Below are 17574 nucleotides of genomic sequence, written 5' to 3'. Positions count from 1 at the left end.
ACAAACACGCTCGCTTTTACATCTGTATAGGGCAATTGTTCGCAGAGAGGGGAAATATTTTTTCCTCTGTTAAATGGAGTCGCAGCGTGATGACGAAATTGTGCCCACGCTGCGGAAGAAGGTACTTTTAAAAAAAATTACGGTTTATGGACGAAATAGAACCATCTTTCCCTCACTATTCAGAGGAGTTAGCCGTGTTAGTCTGTAGTAGCAAAATCAAAAAGAGTCCAGTAGCACCTTTAAGACTAACCAATTTTATTGTAGCATAAGCTTTCGAGAATCACGTTCTAGAAAGCTTATGCTACAATAAAATTGGTTATTCTTAAAGGTGCTACTGGACTCTTTTTGATTTCCCTCACTATGTAAGGCAACGTTCACAGAAAAGGACTTTTTTTTACTATTGACAAATGCCGCGTCGCAATGTGATGACGTAAAGGCTTGAGACCTGCGCGCTCGTTTCTATGGAAACTGGTAAAAAAAGAGTGAGAACCTTTTATAACTTCGGGCTTCAGCTTGAACTGGGTTTCCAACGATAAGTACACAGGATACTTTTTTCCCTATCTATATCCATCCACAAAGCGGCTTATAGCGACGCCACAGAAAACCACTATTATAATAAAACACACAGACACCCCCCCCCCCGCTCTCCAGGCTTCCAAACGGAAAAGGGAAAGGATGACGTCGCGGCATTTTGACGCAATATTTCTGCGTTTCTGGAGGGGCAAGGAAAGCTGCACGCATGCGCAGTGGAGGTGCTGAGGCGGGTGGGCGCTGGAGCGGGGCCGGCCGGCTGGCAAGAGGAGGAGCTGTGTGGAGGGTGAGTCGAGGCGAGGCTGAATTCTCCTCAGGTAGTTCCCCTCGCTTCGTTTCCTTCAGGCGCGGTGCGTGCATTGCTGTGGCCTCAGAGAAGCGCACGTTTCTCCCCCACCAACTTTTCTGCCTCACACGTGTTTGTTGGCCGTGTAGATAGATCAAGATGGGCATCCGTGTTTGTCTGTAGCAGTGGAAAAGAGCAAGAGTGCAGTAGCACCTAGAAGACTAACAAATATAGAAAAGAGTCCAGTAGCACCGTTAACCAACTTTACTGTAGCATAAGCTTTCGAGAATCACAGTTATCTTCTTCAGATGCAAGCATCTTGTGCGTCTGAAGAAGCGAGCTGTGATTCTCGAAAGCTTATGCTATAGTAAAGTTGGTTAGCAAATATAGAAGAGAGTCCAGAAGCAGCTTTAACCGCTTCTGGACTCTTTTTCTAGATTTGCTACTACAGACTAACACGGCTAACTCCTCTGGATCTATATAAGACTTATCAAAATTTGTGGTAGGGTAGGAACTTTGGTGAGCCACAGTTCACTTCTTCAAATACTGATCTGACGCTGATCAGCAGAAGTGAGCTGTGACTCACGGAAGCACCTACCCTACCACAAATTTTGTTAGTCTTCTAGGTGCTACTGGACTCTTGCTTTTTCCCACTGTTGGCCGTGTGTATCCCTAGGTAACGTGTGGCTGTCACACCCTGGGCTGAGTAAAAGAAAGGATCTGAGAGCGATCACTGACCAATTTCCACGTAGAAATTGCATCGAAGAGTGTGCCCTTTTACCCTATCACCCCCCCTCCCATTATTAAGAACCAGTGTGGTGTGGCTACAGTGTCGGACTAGGATCTAGGAGACCCAAGTTGGAATCCCCGCTGTGCCATGGAATCTCACCTTGGGCCAGTCATGCAATATCAGCCTTGTTGTAAGGATAAAATGGAGAGAAGAATGATGTAAGCTGCTTTGGGTCTCCATCTGGTAGAAAGGTGGGGTATAAATGAAGTAAAATAAATAAAAATAAAAGTTTTATTCTTTTTTCCCTGCCCCGTCTTCTGGTGTACATCTCCCTCCTCCGTCTCCTTTTCATATGTACAACAGGGTCATTCATGGGCTGAAAGTGACTGCTGAATGGCCTAAGGTCACCCAGTGAGATAATCTTCTTGCCAATTTGCTATGGATTGGAAGTTTGGATTATGACATGTGCAGGCCCTAAGCCTTATCAGATTTAAGAAGCTCCACAGCATTACTGCCCAAATGGTAGTTTAGTAATGATTAGTATTATTTTTATTTAGAGTGTTTTCTTCCATGCAGCCCTAAACTGTAGCTTACATAGTTTGTGAATAAACTCAGCTCTGATAGCTTGTATTTCATTGTGAGATTTTGGTCTTCCTGACGATAGCAGCAAAACACAATTCAAGACAGATTGTCAAGGTTTATCCAGAATTTAAACTTAGGTATTCCAGATCCTTGTCTGACACTCTGACTGCTGCAGCAGGGTGCAGAAAGCAGGTCTTGCTTAGTGGTGGGCTACTGGACAATTTCCAATGGACCATTGTTGTTTAGTTTTCTACTGATGTTGACTGAATGTGTGTGTGCTTTAAATACTTCATTGCTGACTGTGTGACCAACCTAAACCAAGAGATATTTTATTGTTTATACAATGGTTTATTTATATAATCAGGAGCCCCATGGCGCAGAGTGGTAAGCTTCAGTACTGCAGCCCAAGCTCTGCTCACAACCTGAGTTCGATCCTGGCGGAAGCTGGGTTCAGGTGGCCGGTTCAAGGTTGACTCAGCCTTCCATCCTTCTGAGGTTGGTAAAATGAGTACCCAGTTTCTTGGGGGTAAAGTGTAAATGACTGGGGAAGGCAATGGCAAACCACCCCATAACAAAAGTCTGCCAAGAAAGCATTGTGATGTGACATCCCCCCATGGGTGCTTGCACAGGGGACTACCTTTACCTTATTTATATAATATCTCTTATTCATTACACCACTTATTCAAATTATCTTTTCTTGTTTCTTTGATGATCTAAAGTTATGAGTGAACCTGAAAACTCCAGGAAGACAGTTAGAAAGTGTTAAAGTATTATGTATTATAATTAATATTTGACATAGGTTGTATATTTTATAAGGCTTAATTAAACAATCACAGTTTATACTAGCAAAGGTGTTTCTTTTTTTTAATTTACACAAATGATAAAGAACTGAAAAAACAGCCAACGTGTTGGACTCGGGAGCTCATGTCACATCTAATCTTCATAATGTGAATTGCTACAAGTTGCGTAGTATCTGGGAGAGAGGAATGGATTTGCATGTGTGGTACAGTTCATATCTTTGAATGCATTTATATATGACATCTTGGAGATCTGTAATTTGTTATCAAGAGCGAGCAGGAGCATGAACATCACTCCCATCCTACAGTCGCTCCACTGGCTACCCATCGTTTACAGTGCTCAGTTCAAAGTATGAGTTAATTACATACAAAGTTCTTCACGGCTTTAGTCCGGCATACCTACGGGACCACCTCCTCCCTATGTCCCTCCATGGCAGCTTCGCTCATCTTAACAGGGTCTCCTGCAGGTGCCAGGCTGCACACAGGTGAAGTCAGCAGCAGCCCATACACGGGCTTTCTCTGTGGTGGCCCCTATCCTGTGGAATGACCTGCCTGAGGAAGTCAGAAGAGCCCCCACTCTCCTGGCTTTCCGTAAACGATGCAAAACCAAACTATTCAAAAAGGCTTTTTACTCAAATGGGAGGGCTGCATTGTAGGGATGGGGTCTCAGGTGCTTCACTAACAAGTTGGGGATCATAGACTTCATCACCATTTTTGCCTCGTATATTATCTGCTGCTTTAAATATGTACTCCTATGTACAACCATCGCTCCAAGCTGTCTAATGTTAGTCCTAGAATTGATTGTTTTGCTTCAGTATCTCTACTGTGTCTTGGATCATTGCTAATGCTATGTCTTTAAACTTGTATATGTTTACCTTAAGGTATTGTATTGAAATGTACTTACGTGATACTGATTGTATTAACCTCATACTGTGTAATCTTCCTTGAGTCTCAGTGAGAAAGGCGGACTATAAATGACGTAAATAAATAATAATAATAAAATACTCCTAAGAAGAGAGACTCCGTTCTAAGCACATAAAAGTCAATGAGCTTAGACTGGAGTAACTGCTTATGATTGCTCTGTTAATGTCTGCTGACTGAGTGACGTAGCTAATGGAAATGATAAAAATAAGGTCAATACTTTGTTTCTGATTTTCACTGTTTACTTGTTTCAGATAATTGCAAAGACGCCATGACGGTAAACAGTGCATCACTCTGTTTCAGAAACAAGACCATCTTGGCTCCTATGGTGCGAGTCGGTACTCTCCCGATGCGACTGCTGGCTTTGGATTATGGTGCTGATATTGTATACTGTGAGGTATGGTAGATGAATCACTGGAGAAGAGACAGTTTCCATTTTCCTGAAATGTTTTTCAGTGCCCCGAAAAGTCCCAGTTGTTTGCAGTGCAGTCCAGTGCACAACTGTTCCAGTCTAAGGCCATTGCAATAATTTGTTTTAGACTTGAGTAACTACACAGCATTGCACCTGTATGTTATTTCCTTGGACTTGAATTTTTTGATGCTGAGAGTGCATTCAGCATGGCCCTAGTCATACATATATTTCATTTTTGAGAAGTTCAACTTTTCGTCATTCGTCACTCTCTCAGCCCCACCCACCTCACAGGGTGATTGTTGTGGGATAATAATAACACTTTGTAAACAGCTTTGAGTGGGCATTAAGTTGTCCTGAAGGGCGGTATATAAATAGAATGTTATTATGTTGTTATTATTATTAATATTTAAGAATCTAGCTTTGTGCCAGTTATGCCCTTATCTTGCTGTCTGTATTGTTTGGCTGAAGAACCCTTCACTGTTCACCCGGATAGAAGGAGATGGGCATTTTGAATGCCTTGCTGTGAATAATGTATTTATGTTTGCTTGATAAATGTATTTTGAACTCTCTGTGTGGGTTAAATGAGGCAGTTTTGGTTTGTGTACAGAGGGAGCAATCTTAAGCAGGTCTCCTTGCAAGTATCCCATTCTGTTCAATGTGGCTTACTGTCAGGAAAGAGGTGTTAGGATTGCAGCCAGAGCTGAGTGAAAAGGTGGTGAGCTAGATATTGGAACAGCATGATTTGTTAAGTCTTGGGCAGGGATTCCCCATACCCATCTTGTTATGTGGCTTTGCCAAAAAAATCAGTTGGTTCAGAGATCAGGTTCTATGGAAATCAAACACTACGTGGTGGTTCATAGTTAAGGAATTGGGTTTAACTTCAGGTCTTCACGTATTCTTTTCCTATCTATAGTGAATTTTCCCTATCTTGCTTTAAATGTTGTAAAGGAAAATATGGCACTCATATTAATGGCAGTTAGCCCTCCTATCAAAGTACTAACCTGGCACAGCCCTGCTTAGTTTCCAAGATCAGGTGAGATGGAGTATGTTCAGGGTGGTATGGCCTTAGGTTTTCATTTAACCAAGACTTGAGAGCATGGTTTCAAGTGATTTTCACGTCTTGGTTAAACAGGCAGCTGGAGTCAGCGGTGAGTATGGTCAAGGTTGGTGCAGATGTTTCCTTAAGGACAAATAAGGTGGGAAAGGTGATATTTTCTCTTCAGCTTCTGTGTGTCTATGTGTTTCCTTTTGCTGTTGGGTTGGATTGGAGTATCTAGATTACTGTATAGAATTTTACTGTTTGGTCTACTGTTTTTTTCCAACTTTTGCCTTTATTTTTTAGGAGCTGATTGACCTAAAGATGCTTCAGTGCAAGAGAGTTGTAAACGGCAAGTAGCTGCTTTTTTCAGAGAAAAATAAGGTGAAATTAAATGAGATGCAAGGATTTCCTGGGTGCCATGCTCTCTTACGGTGACTCCAGATATTTTGCTGCTGCTATTAAATGAAATACTCATAAAAGCAGTAAGAGAATTAGTCTTAAAACTTGAAAATTAAAGGTATTACAAATACTTTGGGAGGGTTAGCTGCTTGGGATGTGTGAACGTTGTAGGGAAATCTTATCAAAACATTAAAAATACTTTCTAGTGCAAGTATATTAGATTAAGTGGTCAAGACTTCCTCAGTTCTCCCTCTGAGGCAGGAGGACGTCTGTGGGTGTTTCCCACCGTCCTATCAGGGAGGCAGGAAGTTGAAACTTCTTCCTCTTGTAGGTGGGACCACCCCCCTGGTCTTCAGTTCTTTTTCTGCCTCAGGGGAGAGCAGTTCTAGTTTAGGTTAGCTCTGCTACCTATACTCCTTTCACTTTCTTTTTCTATCCTTTACCTTACTTCTGTCCATATCTTGGAGAGAGAAAGCTTCTATGGAGACAAGGGAGTCATCGGACTCCGAAGATTCCTTCATGGAGAGGGCTGAGGGCTGCCTCCCTGGAGCCGTCCTGCCGGCGGCGGGAGCAGACCCGACCGGCTCCGACTTGCCGTGCAGGCATGATCGGACCCCCGGTGGAGGAGTGTCACCTACAGATCAGCCCGCCAGAAAACGGCCCCGAACAACTGACCGGGAGCCGGAGAAAGTCGCAGGACACAGGAGGAAGAGAGAGGACAGCGGCGCGGCGGCGCAGGACTCAGAATCGGCGGGAAAAGCCGCAGACAGTGCTTTCCCGCCAAAACGCAAAGACGTGCTTGCCAACCTCCCGGCAGGAGATAGGCAACACGGAACAGCAACTCCTGCACAGAGTCTCAGCGCTGACACTCCTGAAGACCAAGTAAGTGCTGCTGCCTCTTCCTCTCCCTTATCCCCAGAGATGCTGGTGGCTATTAGGGACTCCGTCAGAGCTGCAATATTGGACCTCTGCAATTCAGACCAGCCTGGTCCATCCTCCTCCAGAGCCACTGTGGTGCCCCAGGCTCCTAGTAGAAGTCCCCAGGGGGGCTCGTGGCCCACCAAGGCGGCCAGAAAACAGCCCCAGAGTAAAGTGCCAGACCCATCCCCCAGGTGGAGGGAGGAAGAGCAGTCCCTCAGTGAGGAATCTGAGGGTGGGGAATTTTTATCAGAAGATGATTAGGAGGCTGATAGTGATATTCCTGACCAGCCCAATAGACTTTTTCAGATGGAAGATTTCCAATATCTGCTATCAAAAACCCTCTCAGCTCTGGACTTAAATGAAGCCGAGAAGGGGGAGGAGGAGGAGGAAGCAAAGACTAAGGGACACAAGGCTAGACCCAAAGGGAACAGGGAATTCTTCCCCAGGTCAGAAAGCAAAGCTAGAGTGTTCCCATTCCCTGAATTTTTTGAACGTCAGCTAAAGGCTGAATGGTCCATGCCGGCAGCATGTAAGCAGGTCCCGCATGCCTTAAAAAAGATCTACGTTGTTTCTAACTTTGCTGATGAGCTGTTACAGGTACCCATCATAGACGCCCCAGTGGCAGCGTTGCAGTCTCAAGGTCTGCTTTCCGAAGATGGACATGGCAACATTAAGGATGGACTGGACAAGAAAGGTGAAGCCATACTCAAGAGAGCTCACGAGGTCTTAGCCACCTCCATCAAAGCGTCAGCCATCGCCTCCACAGTGTCGCGGGCTGCAGTGGTATGGACAAGGAGACTCATCCAATTGCTCCCCAACAACAATAGACGACTGCTGGAGGGTGCCAACAGGATTCTCAAGGCCTGTACCTTCACGGTGGACGCCACTCTGGACTCTCTGTCCCTTACCTCCAGGGCCATGGCCTCCACCACCGCAGTCAGACGTCTCCTCTGGATTAGAACCTGGCCTGCAGATCTACAAGCAAAGTTGATTCTCTTAGCCTACCCATTTCAAGGGGGAAAACTCTTTGGGGAGCCCCTCGAGAAGGTCCTGGTGGAGACCAAGGACAAGAAGAAGTCCCTCCCACGTTCACTGAAATACACTCCGAGACGTTCGTATTCTTACCAGTCATTCAGAACCCAACACACTTTACCTAGGAACAGACAAGAACACAAGCGCGGTTGGGGCTCATCCAGAGGACAACCGAGACGAGGAAACTTCCACGCAAAATTTGGGAAATCTCAGGGTCTTCGCGGCAACAGACAGGATGCTGATGACAAGGGACCCCGGCCCTGACTCCTTGAACGTTCCGGTGGGGGGACGTCTGCTTCTATTCCAGCAGGCGTGGATGGACTCCGAGGCGGATGCCTGGGTTTCAGAAATTGTCTCAAGCGGTTACTTAATAGAGTTCTTCTCCCTCCCACCGGAACGGTTCCTCCGCTCACCTCTCAAGAAAGACCCTCTCAGGCGCGCTATAACTTCCCAGGCTATACAACACCTGATAGACATAAGAGCCGTCGAGCCGGTTCCCTCGGACGAGAAGGGGCGGGGCGTCTACTCGATCTTCTTTACTGTTCCCAAGAAGAATGGGGATTGGCGCTCCATCCTGGACCTGAAGTATGTAAACGGGTTCATCAAGTTGAGACACTTCAGGATGGAAACTCTCCGGTCCATCGCGGAAGCCCTACAGCAGGGAGAGTTCTTGACTTCAATAGACTTAACAGAAGCCTATTTGCATGTACCCATTGCTCCTACCCATCGCAGGTTCCTCAGATTCTGCGTGGGGGACACTCACCTGCAGTTCAGGGCAATGCCCTTTGGCCTCGCGACAGCTCCGAGAGTCTTTACCAAGCTGCTAGTTGTTCCGGTAATGAAGCTCAGAGAGAGGGGCATCCATGTACACCCGTATCTGGGCGACATTCTCCTGAGATCGACTTCGGCAGAAGCCTCGCGGGAAGAGACAGCATTCACCATCCAGTTCCTGGAAAGGCACGGGTTCCTTGTCAACCGGGCAAAATGCTCTCTGACGCCCTCGCAACGGCTAGAACACTTAGGTCTGACGATAGACACGAGGAAGGGCTGTCTCTTTCTTCCAGAGAAAAAGAGAACCAAGACCAAGGCTCTAGTAATGGATGTAGTCAAATCTCCGTCTTCCCCGATAATGGAATTATCCAAACTGCTGGGTCTCCTAGTGGCAAACTCGGAGGCTATGTACTGGGGACGGTTCCACACCAGACCTCTGCAATCCCTGCTACGACCGTTTCAATTCCACATTGCACAGAAAGCAAATACCAAACTCCAGGTTCCACGGACGGTAAAAGAAAGTCTTCTCTGGTGGACCAAGGACTCAAACCTCAGCCAGGGCAAGAGTTTTCTATTGCATCATCCGACGCAGATTTTCACGGACGCCAGCCTGTTGGGATGGGGCACGATCCTAGACGGGATCCCAGTCCAAGGACGCTGGTCAGAGAAGGAGAGGAAACTCCCTATAAATGTCCTAGAGATGAAGGCTGTCCTGAGGGCATTGCATCACTTCGGCGGATGGATCTTTCGCTGCCACGTCTTGATCCGCACGGACAATATAGCTACCAAAGCATACATCAACAAACAGGGAGGGACCAGGTCGTCAGGTCTCCAAAGAGAAGCCAACCAGATCCTGATATGGGCGGAGAGAAACCTCTCTTCCATTCGAGCAGAGCACATCCGGGGAATTCTCAACACCCGGGCAGACTGGCTGAGCAGGGAGACCCTGCATCCGGGAGAGTGGACCCTCAAGAGGGACGTCTTTCTCCTACTGACGGACTACTTCGGAACTCCGAAGGTAGACTTGTTTGCCTCTCATCAGAACGCTCAGTTACCGAGATTTTACTCAAGGTTCTTCCATCCCAGAGCAGAGGGAGTAGACGCTCTCACATGCCCATGGCCAAGGACCCTTCTATACACCTTCCCGCCGTTACCGACGATACCCAAGCTACTTCAATGGATCCGGGAGCAAGGGGCAACTGTGATTCTAGTGGCACCGTGGTGGCCCAGGCGTCCCTGGTTTTCCGATCTACGATTGATGTCAGTGGCATCCCCGGTACGTCTGCCAATATCCGCGGATCTGTTGCACCAGGGCCCTATCTGTCATCCCCACCCAGAATGGTGGTCACTGACAGGGTGGAAATTGAGAGGCGACGTCTCCAGCGACAGGGCTACGCGCCAAAGATCATAGATACCATCCTGGCTTTCAGAAAAGGCTCCACAATCAGGGTCTACAATTGTGCATGGAAAGCTTTCCACAGATGGTGCCGACGTAAGGGGGTGGATTCCCTAGGTCCCTCTCTAAATTCCGTCCTGGGTTTTCTGCAGGAGGGGCTAGACAGGGGACTACGACCAGCGACCCTGAGAAAACAAATAGCGGCAATTGGTACTGTCGTTCAGGAGATTGACGGTATTCCCCTCGCGTCTCATCAACACATCAAGAGATTTCTCAGAGGGGCCACCCTGCTCAACCCTCCAGTGGTGCATCGTTTCCCGACCTGGCGTCTGAACATCGTGTTATCAGCACTCACCAAGCCACCATTTGAGCCTATCAAGGACATCGCTCTGAAATGGCTGAGACTTAAAACCATTTTCCTGGTGGCAATAACTTCGGCGCGCAGGATATCGGAGCTTGGCGCTCTGTCTATTAGGCCAGATCTGTGCATCTTCCACAAGGAGAAGGTGGTGTTACGGACTGATCCGTCCTTCTTACCAAAGGCTTACTCCACCTTCCATCGGGCACAGGAGATCAACCTGCCGTCCTTTTGCCCCAACCCTAGTCATCCCAGGGAAAGAGAGTGGCACAATTTGGATGTCCGTCGGGCCATTAAGTCTTACATAATACAGACTGAAAAGATTCGCCAGACGGATTCCTTGTTCATAAATGTGTCACAGCCAAAACTAGGTCAACGCATGTCGTCCTCGGCCATCGCCTATAACATCAAGTTGTGCATTCGGGAAGCCTACAAAGCCCTCAAGCTTGACATCCCTCCGGGAATTACAGCACATTCAGCGAGGAGTGCAACCACCAACGCAGCACTCAGACGTAACGCATCGATTGACGACATCTGCAAAGCTGCCACCTGGACAACTATATCCACGTTCATTAAACACTATCAACTGCACACATACGCGTCGGCGGACGCGGCCTTCGGTCGGAGAGTTCTACAACATGTGGTCGAAGACGAAGATACGATCCCGCCCGGTCGATGAAGGACTGCTTTGGGAGCACCCACAGATGTCCTCCTGCCTCAGAGGGAGAATGGGCCTTTGGACACTTACCGTGAAGGGTCCTTCTCCTCTGAGGACAGGAGGACATCTGGCCCTCCCAGGATCTTCGTCTACTATCATGACCACCGACCTCATACCAGTATTTTCTGATTCCACTGTGATTCTCTATATGTGTGATTTTTCATCTGTTCCTAGTTGCCACTCTTCGGCACGTTGTGTTTTATCTTCTCTGTTTTCAGTTATTAACAAGTTGATATAGTTATAGATTACAGTTTATATGAAGGAGTCAACACTGCTGAGGGGAGTCACCTGAACTGAAGACCAGGGGGTGGTCCCACCTACAAGAGGAAGAAGTTTCAACTTCCTGCCTCCCTGATAGGACGGTGGGAAACACCCACAGATGTCCTCCTGTCCTCAGAGGAGAAGGACCCTTCACGGTAAGTGTCCAAAGGCCCATTCTCTTTAAAAATTAGTTATGCAGATATTACAGTCGAAAACAGAATTAAATAGAATTATTTACAATAAGATTTAAATGGTATGTGTCCTTGAGAGAGACTGTAATAATAACCATATTAGTAACTCTTGAGTTGTAGACTTCCAAATTCTCGTTTCCTTGAACAATTTCACGCACAAGTGGCGGAGATCAGCTGTCATCAGTTTACAAATAAAAGGATGTTTTTGTCTGGTTGTAAATCACATCAGCCTGATGTTTTTTCCAGCTTCATTGGATGAATGAAGAGCCCTGTAGTGAAATTGTTCAGCGTCTCTCTGTGGAATGTTTTCTTCCTTCAGCCTGTTGTATTGGAACGTAGGAGAATCCGTTGCATTCACTGATATACTTGGATATCAGCTGGAAAAAGGCTTTCATTCCAGCTGACTGGTTTAGGGTTATTACGACAAATGCACTGACTTAGAATAGCAGCAGGAAAGTCCCTTCCTGCAAAGACTCTCACCGTTTGTTGTTTAAGGGAGGGGAATGCTTTTCATGGGCAGAGGTCATCCTTGCTGATGAAGAAACTTCAGAGAAGGAGAAACTTGGAGTGGAGGGAGGAGAGGTGAGGAAAGTTTGACAGGCCTGGTCACGGGGTTCTTGAGGGAGCAAGAGTCTAGTCCAGTAGCACCTTAAAGACCCACAAGAGTCCAGAGCTTAAGCTTTCAACAGTCATACAGAAGGGAGCTTTAGAGTGTCTGAGAACTTAATCTGCCGAAATGAGCTTTACCTCTCAAAAGCTTATACTCTAGAAATCTTGTTCATCTTTAAGGTGCTTCTGGACTCAAATCTTGTTCTTCTACTGCAGACCAACATGGCTACCCACCTGAAACTGGGTTCTTAGGGAACCTGATGACAAACTGGAGTGCTCCTCTTGGTGTCTGGGTGAGGAGTCCTGCTTCTAAAGCAACTGTACTGTCCAAAAAGGGAGAAGAGGTGTGAACTTCCTTTTGTTATTCTCTGGAGTTGGTTGCTTTTCCTATCTGTTGCCATAACTGTATTCCCTCAGCCTACATAGCAATTTTGTATTGGCTTGTTCAGGTTGGATCACTTACTGCATATTCGTAAACGATGAACATATCCCAAGCAGCTGACCCTCCCAAAGTATAAAAGTGCAGCCTGGGTGTAGTTTCTTGTCACTTTTTGTTCTGTTTTGCCGTGTGGGGCGTATCAGCCCCAGTGGGCCCAAGTTCATCCTGTCCCAGAGGACCTGGGACTTCAAAGTTTTCTGTGTTGCTGCTATAAGTTACTCATATTCTTTTGGTTCCAGACGGTGCAATCTTATTCAGAGTTGCTCCCGTCTAAGCCCACTACTCAATGACTGGGGTAACTCTGCATAAAATTGTAGTGTAATTATCGGTCTGGTCTCATTTTGGAGTTTAACAGTTTAATTGGGAAAAAAAATCAAAGCCCTGACTCTCTGTATCATTGATATACATGCAACTGGCGATACATTTTCACCTTTAAGGTCTTCGTACGCAAATGTGAGTGTTCTTTGTGTGATATTTGCCTTCAGGCAGTTCTGCTTTCCTTCTGTGTTTTGCAGAGGTGCTTGGAACAGTAGACTTTGTGGCTCCCAATGACAGAGTCGTGTTCAGGACCTGCGCAAAGGAAAAAGACTCTGTCGTCTTTCAAATGGTAAGAGATGACCAGCACTTGCGTTTCTGTTAAATGAAATACAATCTGAGCCATTAACATTTTGTAACGGCCAACACTGTTTCCAGAGACATCATCTTGCCATTTCAGTGGTACCAAAGGTGACAGAGCGATGGAAGACCATCTCTCTGTTTGTCTCTGTCTGTCTGTCTCTCTTTGGAGACTGTATGTTTTTATTTGATTATTAGATTTGTTTCCTGTATTTTGACTGAATTTCCCAGAGTGGCCGACAGCATCTGTAAAATGCACCAGATTCCACTTAAAGGAAAAATTAAATCTGTAAAATAAATACACCTGAGAAAAGTGATGTGGCTCAGGAGAGGACTGAAAAACAGCACTTTAAAGTAATCAATTCAGAATCAAAGCAGAAACTCCAGAAACAAGATATAAACAGAGGGGGGAAACCTTACTGATGATTCTTTCGCTACAAAGTCTCCCATTTGGTTGTATGTGAGTGTTTGCATTGTCCCCTGTGCAAGCACCGAGTGATTACTGACCCATGGGGAGACGTCGCATCCCAACGTTTTCTTGGCAGTGCCCCGACAATATTTCAGGGTTTCTGTGTAGATGACACATTATATGCTGTTGCTTGCACTGTTTCCCAGTTGTCTTTCAGAAATAATTCAAGTTGCTGTTCTTACCCTGTAATGCCCATGGGCCAAATGCGGGTGTTATTGGAAGGAGCCGTGGTGGCAGCTTGTCCCACAGGACAATGGATTTATGATACTGCTGTTGCAATGGCTTCCATGCCATGAATGTAACATCAAACAGGGCCTGAACACTGTTAATGGTTGTTTCACATGCTGGTGATTGTGATGATGTCTTTTACATTATTTTTAAAAACGTTTCCCGTATCAACTTAATTAGTTCCAAGCCTACAAGGAAGACATATGTGTGTTTTATTAATACTTTACACCAAGCCATTACATATTTTCTTTAGCTTTAGGAGCCAGCCCAAAAGCCTATGTGCCAGAGTCATTTTTTCAGCCTTAAAGGTTTTGTATTTTAATGACCTTATTTTCTAATTTTTGCTACCACAAAACCTAATTCAAACACTCCGCAATTTCTCATATTAAATCCATGACACAAGAATACAGGGTAAGGTAACTCTGGGCGTCGCCATCACAACAAAAAACTAACCTCTAACACTAACCTAAATTATCCCCCAATTCTCATAATTTTATTATTGCTTTAAAAAAAAACTCCATTTAATCAAATATTGGAATAAGTATAGGAAGCACATGCGAAGAAATGAATTCACCCACTACCATGGAAGGGTATAAAGTTAATATACACAAACAATGATGAAAACTTCACGGACATGCATTTTTTACAACAAAGCTTATTTTAAAGTTGAAATGATAAATAAGCTAATTTTTCTGAGAGCTGGTGAGACACAACAATAAAATCATTACTGAAAATAGGAGGTTCCTCAGTGCAGTGCTCAGGCACCATGGCAACCTGCTGCCTGGTGTTTGTTGGACCTGGCTTTGTTCTGTTCTTCCTTTAGAAAGTTGGGAGGTACTTGCAAGGGATTCCCAGTGATCTCCCATCCAAGTGCTGACTAATTCTTGTTTCACTTTAGCTATTCTGTAGCCTGAACATCTTCCAGACTTTTAGTGAGGCATTTGTCTGTGCCTGTCTTGACATTATGGGATGGGCTGCGTGATGCTCCAGCTTGGTTAGGTCTACGGGATATTCTGTCTATTCACAATATATAAGGTTATATCTATAGCCTATGCAGAGCAGTTAACAATAGTAAGTGCATCTTATAAAGAAAGTATCCTGTTCCAGAGCCCCGTGGTGCAGAGTGGTAAGCTGCAGTATTGCAGCCCAAGCTCTGCTCACGACCCGAGTTCGATCCTGGCGGAAGCCGGGTTCAAGTAGCCAGCTCAAGGTTGACTCAGCCTTCCATCCTTCTGAGGTCAGTAAAATGAGTGCCCAGTTTCCTGGGGGTAAAGTGTAGATGACTGGGGAAGGCAATGGCAAACCACCCCGTAACAGAAGTCTGCCAAGAAAACGTCGTGATGCGACATCCCCCCATGGGTCACTAATGACTCGGTGCTTGCACAGGGGACTATCTTTACCTTTACCTATCCTGTTCCAGAAGTTCATATATCAATATACAGTGCAGTCCGAGGCTGAATTGGTGGTGGTGGAAGTTGCTGTCATGTTGTAGCTGACTAGTGATGACCCCTGCTGGGGTTTTAGACTCCTGCAGATCCTAAGTCTATTGAAGATCACGCACTTCTAAACCCCTTGACTCCTAACTTTGTTTTCAATTGCAGTGTTAGTGGATGAAAAGGTAAGGGTCACATGGGAAGGGTGGAACACTAATCCCTTTTCACCAGAGGCTCAATTCTCATCGTCAGTCAGTAACTGCTCTCTCTAAAGCATTGCTTAAAAATGGCTAAGCCAACCAAATCTCATTCCATTTCTCCTGCTGAAGTTTATATTTCACCAGTCTGGATACAAAGAATACTTTACCCGACTGTCTCTAACTTTGACTTCTCTCTGTTCCTCAGGGGACTGCAGACGCTGAGAGAGCCCTGACGGTAGCCCAGCTTGTGTTAGTATCTGTCCATTGTTTATCTTTGTAATAGCTTTTTATCCTTTGGTGCTTGCTGAGAATCTTGCTTCGTATAACGTGTGAATTTGCTGCAAATCTTGGTTCATTTAATCATCCCTGTCTTGAATGTAATTCTTCAAAAATTGCAGACGTGAATTTTCGCTGCACGTAAGCTTTCGTTTGCAATTGCAAGTAACATTGATTGTAAGTGTCAGACCCGCATTTTATACCCTCATTGAGCACAAAAGCAGAGTGGTCTGATTTTTGTAATGGACAAATTAAGGACATGAGAATGGCCATTGTTTCTCACAGTATGGCTGCAGAGGATCCAGAATGCATAGTGGAAATACAGGTCTTAATGGTAATGGATTTGCAGCCTGTCTCTTGTTACGTGTTGCCTCTTTGTCTTTTCAGAGAGAATGACGTGGCCGCCATTGATGTTAACATGGGATGCCCTAAAGAATATTCCACTAAGGCAGGTTGAAACTCGCCCACAGTGTTTTGTTTTCTTTAGAACCGTTGTGTGTTTTCTTCTGTTGATCTACTTTAATTTAACATAAGTGGTGTGCAGAATTAAAATAGCATCAGGTCAGGAAGTTAATAATACCAAATGCCCCCTAGAATACGATGGATAAAAGTGTGGGGGACGATAATGAACCTCCTAATTCAGGAAAGTTTCACAGTGTAGAGGCTGCACCTGAAAAACCCTTGTCTACCACACTTATCACTTTAACTGCTGTCACTGCAGAATCACAGAACAGAGCACCGGTAGAAATCAGCTATCACGGACAGGCTCATGTGGGCAGAGGTAGTCCTACAGGTGCTATGGCCTTAAGCCATTTACAATTTTATTGGGCCCTGCACACTCCATGGACAAACCGCAAAAGTGGAGCTTCATCATATATTTCTCCTAGAGAGAAGTAATTTCCATACAATTTGTTTGACACAAATAACTGTTCTGTAAAACAAATCACTCAGAACAAAAACATACTGCCTTTGGATTTTGATCACCTTTATCAAGAAATTTAAACAAATATTGCATATTTTTGCTATATAATGTAGAGTGATTCCGCACACGTTAGATCATTTGGAATGGATTTTTTTGTGTGCAGAACAAAAAATCCACCTCAAACGATTGATAAAGTGCATTAAAAGTGCATTATCCAACGTGTGCGGAATCAGCAGTAATGAAACAATTTAGTTTATCTAACAATATATGACTTCATTTTCATTTATATAGTGCTTTTCTCCCCAGTGGGAAGTCAAAGCATCATACATCAGCTCTTCTCCATTTTACGCTCACAGTGAAACTCTGTGAGGTAGGCTAGGCTGAGAGGGTGTGACTGGCCCCACGGTCACCCATTGAGCTTCCATGGCAGAACGAGGATTTGATCCTGGTTCTCCCAGATCCTAGCCCAACTCTAGCCATTAAAACGCAGTTATATATTAATGTATATTTGCATAAATGTTATGTATTAATATATGTATTTGAACAAGGAAATTTACAAGGACAATTCAGGGAAAGTAGGTTTTGCACATTTGATCTCGCAGGATACCTATAAGAGTAGCCGAACTAATTTAATTAACCAGAAACTAAAAATTCTGGATATTGATATAACATCTTTACAGACAAATGAGGCCCTAAGAGTTATAAAATTAAAACTAAAGGATCTCGATTACAGCAGTACTCTCCAGAGAGCCAGACGTACATGTTCGGGCTTATCCCTGGGACTTTCACCTCCAGAGGGTATTCCATCTTATTGCTGTTCTTTAAAGATTCCAGCTCAACGCAGAGCCTTCACATTGGCCAGACTTAACTCCTTCCCCTCTAAAGTGCTTTCTGGTCGTTTCTCTGGACTCCCTTATTCTGAACGAGTTTCTGACTGTGGACAAGGAAAGTTAGAGACCTTGGATCATATAATAGTTTTTTGCCCTAAGTGGAGTAAGGAAAGAGAGAGATTTATTATTCCTATTATATTAAAAGAAA

General features: G+C 45.0%; 1 protein-coding gene across 5 annotated transcripts in view; it reads left to right on the top strand.

The window, feature by feature from the left end:
• The first annotated feature begins 747 nt into the window (after positions 1-747).
• Positions 748-17574, top strand: part of DUS2 (dihydrouridine synthase 2) — a 39750-nt gene continuing 22923 nt past the window's right edge. For 2 of the 5 annotated variants that reach the window (XM_055000855.1, XM_055000853.1), the window contains exons 1-6: positions 762-817; positions 4102-4244; positions 5602-5647; positions 12909-13000; positions 15544-15587; positions 16002-16066. In XM_055000855.1, coding sequence (XP_054856830.1) covers positions 4119-4244; positions 5602-5647; positions 12909-13000; positions 15544-15587; positions 16002-16066 — 373 coding nt within the window. In that variant the 5' untranslated portion in view covers positions 762-817; positions 4102-4118. Of the gene's footprint in view, positions 849-4101; positions 4245-5601; positions 5680-12908; positions 13001-15543; positions 15588-16001; positions 16067-17574 lie in introns of those variants that run through there. The other 3 variants (XM_055000856.1, XM_055000854.1, XM_055000858.1) reach the window with 3 other exon arrangements.

This window comes from Eublepharis macularius, chromosome 16 (assembly GCF_028583425.1).
Source record: "Eublepharis macularius isolate TG4126 chromosome 16, MPM_Emac_v1.0, whole genome shotgun sequence".
Classification (NCBI taxonomy): domain Eukaryota; kingdom Metazoa; phylum Chordata; class Lepidosauria; order Squamata; family Eublepharidae; genus Eublepharis; species Eublepharis macularius.
Note: the sequence above shows the minus strand (reverse complement) of the source record. Positions and strands in the feature narration are given on the sequence as shown.